Genomic DNA, 8,752 nt, shown 5'->3' with positions numbered 1-8,752 from the left:
AATTGAATTTTAATGTTGGTGGGTAGCCAATGAGAATTGAGGAATTCATTAGTTGTTTTGTTGCCACTGTTATTCTTTCACATTTCAACCGAGTTCGCCATTTCCTTAGACGTGATCTCAAAAAAAGGTCGTTCCCAAATACAATTTTAAATAATTGGAGGTGTCTCCATTTTCTACTTAATGAGAGCTATACTCCTTTTTGCCTGTAGCAAAATCAATGAATCTATATTCTTGGCGTTTCGGATTTAGATTTGTTGGACACAGGTGCAGGAGCATCCTCATGGGTCAAGTGGGCTGTTCCCAGACAGGATGAACATGGTTTTATTGATCACCTCACCTCCCTCCCCAATGTTTTCCTTTTGTCACACACCCAGACACAGGACATAAGTGTTCCCTTAGCCTCATTGCATTCCAAAAGGTCAGGTACATTACTGTCGTATTTATTTAGTTACATTTTTGTGAGTGGCTTAATTTACGACAGCAGTGCAAAACAGATGATGCAGTGACTGTGTTTATGGCTAGTGGATGAAAATCCCGTCTGTCACAGTGGCTGGTTGCCAAAAAGTTAACTTGAAAAATATAATTAAGGTTTTAGTATTTTAATCACCAGAATTATATTTGGAGACGGCCTTGAAACAACTTTAAGACTATGAGGTAGGGGGATGACATTTTCAGTCAACATGTCCTTTGACTGGGTTGGGTCTCAGTTATTCTAAAATCCTGGTTGCAGCCCTGCATGGTAGTCTCTCATTGCCGAACCTCTCTCCACAGCGCTGTGGAGGAAGGTCTGGCTTTGTCTATATCCACGACGTTCCATTTCTTCGATTTCTTTGTTGCAGATGGAAATTCTGCCGGATTTCACTCATTTACGCAGGATATCTGTTACCTTGGCCTTCAAAAAAAACATTTTCCTATATCGATGTTATTTTTAACTACCTAATTGTAATTACCCAAAATAATATGATTGAGTTGATATGATTGTAACTGAACCAAACAAATCCTCATAGCCCAGTGAGCAAGTGCACCAACATTTATTTAAAATATGAAAAAAAAAAGATTCTCAAGTTTCTTACTCAAACATATAGTGACATGTCAGCAGTGTGGTTTCCTGCAAGATAACAATGACACTTTTTAATTTTTTTAAATGATTAAATATTTAAAAAAAATCCAGCCACTCTTTAACATAAGCTGTCCCTTATACCATTATCAAAAAATGATGTTGAAATAAAAAAAATTTGAGTTGGGGTGATATATAGCTATACTTGTTATGAAGAACAATGTTTTTTTGTGACATGGTCTCCGTTGATCCAGGCTAGCCCGCATGGTGGCCCTACACCTACATTATACAATACTTTAACTTTTTAAATTGACTAAATCTTTTTTCCAGACACTTTTTAACCCTTGTGTTGTCCTTGTGTCAAAATAACCCTGTTTCTAAAGTTTTTTTTAATATCAGAAATACTAGTTTCTTACAAATCATCCAGAAAAACATGGATGGATGCAACATTCGTTGCGCAATTAATGATGACTTTCATTGAATTTTGGATGTTGCGTTCAATTTTACAGCATTTGAAACAAATGTTGACATGGTTTCAAAATGTATCCTGACTAAACTTTGACAGATTCCAGTCTATGATCGCAACTCCCTGTCAAAAATAATTCGTAATTCCTGCATTTTTTAAGATAAAATGTCATATAAATTGGGTTTGTGAATTCTATGAATTTCAAAAACGCATTGAAAAAAGTGCCAAAAGAATATTTATTTCAAACTTTTGACCTGAAGGGACAACACAAAGGTTAACATAAGCTGCCCCATATATCATTATCAAAAAAATAATATTAAAAAAATATTTTTTTGGGGGGGGGTATATAGCTACACTTGTTATGAAGGAAATGTTTGCTGTGAATATCTCAGTGTGACTTGTCTTATTCAGCCTTCTCCAGTGTGTGTGTGTGTGTGTGTGTGTGCGTGTGTGTGTGTGTGTGTGTGCACGCCCCCCTCTCCCCCTCCCTCCCTCCCTCCCTCCACCTCTGCCTGCCTGTCAGCTTGCCTCGACCACGTAGCAGCTTCCTGGCAGCGGCAGCCGCTCTACTCTCCCTCCTCTCTGACACACACACACACACACACACACACGCACTCACACAGTCTGTATCAGTAGCCTATGTAGAACCACGTAGCACCAGTTTGGGATTTTAACCACCAACACCACCGGCCGAAACGGCAATGGATCTCTTTGAATTCGACTTTTTCAGAGACTGGGAGCTGGAACAACCATGGTAAGTCCTGCGCACACTGCTATACACTCTTCTGTGTTTTTATTATCAATATTATGTGTGTGTATATTTACTGTGGAAGCTTTTAAAGAGGGATTACCGGACATGGCATCCCCTTTTGGGGTAAAAAAATCAATGGTTGCAATGGTTAAATTGCGACGGGGTTGGAGACGGAGAAGCAGCCAAAGTGAGTCCCGGAGAAATCGTGCAAACCTTCTTTCTTTGTCACCGTAAAGCTGCCGTTGTTGCTTGAGACGAACCGGGGGGCTCAGCATGCACACGTAGCACGCGCACGCGCACAAACTGACATACACAAACACACGCGCCGGCTTTTACTACCTCATTGTGACCATTAGGGAATGTTTGATTTCAACGTGAACCCGTTTTAATGACAGAGCGAGGACATGGTGTTTAGCAGCGATGTATGGAGACATCCTAAAAAATGTGAATACATGTTAAAGCTGACACAAAGCCTAAGTTTGACAGTTTGATACTATATAGTTTATTTCATTCTTGTCCTAAAAATGAGCTCTGCTTGGAAAATGGGCCGGTTCAGGTGAGTTTACCTGATCTGGTGGTGATGGCTGGGGGTTTTTGGGGCTCCATAGGCCTAATGTAGAGTCATGGACACATGATGATGGAGTGAAGTTGTATTGGGATTATTCGAAGATGTCAGGGGAACTTAAATGCTGCATGTGTGTTGATTGTGCATCTCTGCAGTACGCATTAAGCGGCACAATTGCTTCCTCAGCCTGCAGTGTGTGATGAATATTTCCAATAAATGTATGATAAGCTTTGTGCTATTGGGCTCTGTAGCACTTGTACACGCTGCTGGGATTTGCTGGCTGATGTAGAGTTAGTATAGTGACTTCTTTGTTGATCTGAAATGATTAGTTGGTAAATTGATTGTTAAATTAGTCAGCAACTATTTTGATATTCCGTAATATTGATATTTATTAAGGAAAAACACCAAAACAATCTCTGGTTTGGTCTCTGTTTATATCATAAGGAACTGAACACCTTGTCAAGCATTACACCTGAAGACTGCACCTAACTTGTGATGGCCACTTTCCACTTTTCCGATCTTATACACCAAATGGGATTTTTTTTTCTCATAATCAAGCAGCCCTATACATATTTATTATATACATTTTAATTATAATTACTTTATTTTATATCGACGTAGCGTACACGTCAGTCACTTTGTTTGAGGTAATTAGAAAAAAAGTCTCACCTTTACATAGTTTGTCCACCAGAGAGCACTGACAGGTGGATTATTACACTGTTGAATATTCTGCTAAATACATATCTTGGAAAAAAACATTTCAAAAATCATAACCTAAAAGTCAATCAGTCTAAAAATCTGTAATATTAATATTTGGTAGTTGCAGCCATGATCCATGCTGTGCAGTATTGCATTGCCTTATATTACAAGTGACGACGTAGAATATAATAATCTTCCTCTGCATGATTTAGAATTTGATTTGTGGAAGAAGTGATAAATAAAAAGTAATTAACGGGCTATTTGAAAATTCAGAACAGCTTGTCAGCCTGGACCCTGGTTGAACTGGCCAGCTCTCAGTTAAGCTACAGTGTGGGCTGCAATTACATGGAGCTTTTATCAAAAGCGCCCATTTTTAGCCAACTCTGAAATTAGTGGATGACCCCTTGTACCTGCTGATCCACAGCCACCTCACTGTATATATGAGTGTGATAGAACGAGATGGGGAGTATATGCATGCTCTGGAAAATCCTTCTGGATGAATAAAAAATGAGAAAAGCCTGTTTTGCACAGGGCTAAAACAATAATGAGGATTGTAAGAGGTATTTTATATACTGTGTAACAGCCAGCCTCTCCACTTCAGGTATTGTTATGGGAGTACAATAACTTGGCAACCGTGTTGATGTTTTGAGAATCCAGTGGGGAGAATGTGAGCGAGGAAAGTGACACACACTGCTGTCCCTCAGCAGCCACCATAGAAGGGCCCTGGAGCAAGGTACTTAACCCCCTGCTGCTGGAGTGGAGCCGCTCAAGGCTCAACAGCAAGCTCAGGCTGTCTACACATGTAACCCCCCCCCCGACAAACACACACACACACATCACGACTCCATCACGCCACTGCTGTCAGTTGGTCCTGATGGGAAATTAGGCTCCGAAAGCAAAAATACAACGTGCCAGACACAGCTGATTATGAAAAATAACAAGCAGAGCTGCTGAGTGGTTGATCAGCTGAAAGGTGAAACCTGATGAGATCTTGTAGAGACCTGTAGATGAGGGAGTGAATGAAAACCAGAAGACGCTCCTTGACACATGATTGCATGTTCATGCTCTGGCATCATAAAGCAAAGCGAGGTCTGGACCTTGTAGTCAATATTTCCTTTAGAGGTCATCAGCTGGTGTAGACGCCAGAAGCAACCTATGTTTATGTAGGATTTGACCAGGGTTTGATGCATAGACTGTATAAAGGAAGCCAAAACATTGGCTCTAGGTGGCTGGCTGCTTAAATCCCACCCCGTCTATGGTAGCGGATAGGACATGGGCCAAAGTAAAAAAGAGATGCTTTCTGTTATTTTTGGTAGTTCTGATCACGCTGATTGCTGTTTGTTTGTGTCAATCTGTCTGTTTTGTTTTGTTTTTATCAGTTATTCAATGCTATAAAAAGGAGAGAAATGCCGTGATTGACAGCTGTGATTGACTCAATTAGTCAGGCGAGTGTATGGGCGGGACTTTGATACCGCGGCTCCACTGCTTGGGATATTTTGGCTTCACATTTATAGAGTGGGAGGAAGAGAAGACACATCGCCATCGTTTATCTTTTTTTTTTTTTTTTTTTTTCTGCCTACCGTATGGATTGGACAGTATGTTGATATATACTTCACCATAACATTTGGGGAGATTTTCCATTCCAGTACTGTTCATCCCACGGTAGCTATCTCCTTGATATCTCTGGCACTGGCTGCTGCTGGAAGCTCATTTTCGGCCTACATCTTAAAAATTGTCCATTCATTTATAATAATGGTACAATTTTATATATATATATATATATATATATATATATATATATATATATATATACTACTAATAATAAAATTATTATAGTCATTATTTATAATATCCATGAGATGTATTCATCTCAAGAGGCATGACCAGTAGTATATTTTGCTGCTGTTTCATTCTAAGATTCTCCTAGTGAGGAAGAATTTCAAATTCAAATTTTTAAATTTAAAATTTGCCAAAATCAGGTTGGCAATATTAGCATTGTCTGCCATCGTGTGCAGTTTGCTAGCTGGCTAGTTCACCCCTAGAGCGCTTGCCTAGCCTACTATATGAATGAATGAATGAAAGAACAAAACAACCTCAGGGTTAATAAATGTTAAAATGGACTCAACTGTCCAATATAAGAAGGAGGACAACACCTCTACTGCGGGAAGAAAAAGAGATTTTTAAATGGACCTATTTTTCCCAAATTTTACAACAATTTTACAGGCATAAAAGCTGAGCTACACCTTTCAATAGAAAGCATGAACATCAGTCAGATTGAAGTTACAAATCTGTCACTTGCCATTGATGTGCGGCCCCTGTTTGACAGTGGATTTTCCCTTTTTTTTAAGGTAAAATAAATGAGAGAGAAAACAATCTTGAAGCTTCCAACGCCTTTGTTAAATCTGAACGAATCCAACACTGTAGTTTTCCTCCTCCTCCTCCTGAAGAAATACCCTTTCATCTCTTCTCTTCTTTGTTAGTCTTTCTCCCTCCTCCTCCTTCCCATCTCACTCCTTGTTTCGCTCTCCCGCTCAGGAGATCTGAAGGCTTTGTATAATTGTAATAAGGCTCGCATTGAATGTTGCGTGCTCCTCGCTGTAATTGCCCATCATGTAGCTGGCTAATCATGGCAGTGGAATCTGGGGGAGATCACTTTGACTGTTAATTGACTCTGATGGTGATTGGTTGAAGTAGTTAATTAGGGAATTGATTACACATATCGTCAGCACAGAATTATAAAATTCCAGCTGTGTTCTTAAGAGCTTAAAAGTTCACATCTGTGGGAAGACACTTTGAGTATTACTAAATATTATTATTGTTATTATGACTGAGTCTCATTGGATCTTTGAATTGTTTGTGTTTTTTCCATTCTATGCTGCTTTATTAAAGCATTAGCGTGGTGTGGGATCATGTAAGGCTTGTTTCATGTGAGTTTTGTTGTTAGTTATTGCTTAAAATCTTTCATTGGGGCAGCAGAAACTATGCACTATAGCTTTCTATTGTAAATAGAAAGTAGACAAAGAGGACAAACTCATAAGTGGAGAAGATGGAGGCTGCAGAAAAAATATGGCGACAGATTCAATTTACAGTCATTGCATTCAATGATCAGTCCCATAGTCCAATATTCAATCAGCCCATCAATCCTCCCAAGGTCTCAATCAGCTCAGTCACACGTGTGAGCTCAATACGCAAAAAAATCATTCATCACACTGAAATTTCCATCCTGGCTGTGTGATGGGCCTTGGCTTGCCAAACTAGCTCCACTTGATGATACTTCACACCAGCAGCATCAGCAGCAGCTCAGAGGCTGTGAAAGGAAACTGCGTCTCATCCCAAACTGCCAAGAATTCACAAATAGATAACACTGAAGGAAGCTTTCTATCTGGAAGAAATCCTTTTTTTATCCCATGCTGGCCGGCAATTATCCCTCAGGGCTGTAAAATGGGAGCTAAGTCAGCAGCTGTGGACCGGAGAGATCACCTGGTTCCATCTGGGAGGAAGCAGTTGCTGTCCGTGGTTCTGAAGCTTTTGCAAGCATAATGTAGACATATTGACAATTTTACTTTTAGCTTTATAATTGTATTTTTTTAAGTTCTAATTCCACAAAAACAAAACACAAATACAATCACATATCAGTTACTAAAAATGCATTCAAATGTTCACAACAGAAACAAATCTTGCCAATTGTTTTTTCAGATTAAACAATGAAAAAAAAAATTTGAATCGTGAAGAATACTCCCACGAGCCCTCAATAACTACAATGAACACTGTTGACTCTGTGCAACACATCCTGCATCCCATGTGCCATTATTATCATTACGTCTGTGCATAACTTTTCATTCGGCCAATTTTTAAAGTGCAACTTAATAATTTAATAATTCATGTGTAATTTATTGTATGACACTATTAATACTGCTATATTTCCTACATTTATCTATCTCTGTACACTTACCTAGCTCTTATCTTTGCTGTTGCAAACCGCAATTTCCCCACTGTGGGACAAATAAAGGTTTTTCTTATCTTATCTTATCTTTAGATTGCATGTATTATCCAACCCAAAAGCCAAGCTTTTTTTTTTTTGGTATATGGTTGGTATGGTATGGTATGGTATTTGGTATGCTATTTTTTTTTTACACATTTTTTCCTGAAATTATGAATGGATTATTAAAATGGTTGTAGATGAAATATTCTTTATTGACTTATCAATTAGCTTTTTTTTGGCTTCGTCCAACTTCTGAAAAGAAATATTATCTACTCTTTAGCTGCTAAATGTTCACCAACTAGTAGCGGCCTTTGTCTGTGGGTTTGTGGTAGGTAGTGTGGTAGTTTACAGTAGGGGTTTACTATCCCTATCTTTTGAAAAAACAGCTGCTTGTTGCCGTTGGAAACGATGCTAATGAGAACGTTGAGACTGAACCGAAAAAGTAAAGTTTTGGGCAGTAAGACAAAGAGCTGTGTAGAGCTAAAGTATCCTGCAGAGTTGGATGATAATTCTTTGTGGCTTTAAAACTAAATTTGACACTTTTCACATTACACACAGCAGACATTTAATCTATTTATACAACATATTGATTAGAGCAGCTTTAACGAAGTGTTTCCAGATTTTTTTTTAGAAGTTGCCAGTTTCATGTGGCTTTGATGTATTCCAGAAGTATATAATCAATTCTGGGCCAAAGAGTAATTGTGAGGAATTGTCAGTGATTCACTGCAGACTGAATATTCCCTGCAAAGCTACAAAGGGTGTAACATTATACACATGTGTCTTTCCAGCTGTTTACACATTTAAACAAAATAATGAAACAGAATCTCCAAATCAACTTGAAATGTTTTTTGAGTTTATTGCAGGATTTAGACGTAGCATCACTGCAACCAGACATAAGGCTGTAAACAATGGGTTCAAGTATACATCTGTTACAAATTAGGCTCCAATTAAAAAGCATCATTGGTACATGTGTGCGTTCTTCTTCCACGTTGTCATCACTTACCACTGACAGTTGCCTTTCCCTTGCCTTTGTCTTGTTAATATCCCAAGCAAATAGTTGTGTAGAAACAAAAGAAGTAGAATAACTGAAAAAGTACTGTCAGCCACCATAGTACTGCAGGATAAATTGCAATGCCTGAATTTCAAGAATTTTATCCTCCAGGAACCAAGAGAATCGTACCCGAGTTAAAACGACACCTCTGATTCATAATTCAATCATTTAATAACCATAA

At 38.6% G+C, this 8,752-nt stretch overlaps 1 protein-coding gene across 2 annotated transcripts in view; it reads left to right on the top strand.

Moving 5' to 3' along the window:
• Positions 1 to 2,046: 2,046 nt before the first annotated feature.
• aff2 (AF4/FMR2 family, member 2) overlaps positions 2,047 to 8,752 on the top strand; it is a 210,102-nt gene continuing 203,396 nt past the window's right edge. For both annotated transcript variants that reach the window (XM_034883341.1, XM_034883340.1), the window contains exon 1: positions 2,047 to 2,277. In XM_034883341.1, the coding sequence (XP_034739232.1) occupies positions 2,225 to 2,277 (53 nt within the window). In that variant the 5' untranslated portion in view covers positions 2,047 to 2,224. The remainder of the gene's footprint in view (positions 2,278 to 8,752) is intronic.

This window comes from Etheostoma cragini, chromosome 10 (assembly GCF_013103735.1).
Source record: "Etheostoma cragini isolate CJK2018 chromosome 10, CSU_Ecrag_1.0, whole genome shotgun sequence".
Classification (NCBI taxonomy): domain Eukaryota; kingdom Metazoa; phylum Chordata; class Actinopteri; order Perciformes; family Percidae; genus Etheostoma; species Etheostoma cragini.
The sequence above is the reverse complement of the archived record's forward strand: the minus strand, read 5'-3'. Positions and strand labels throughout refer to the sequence as shown.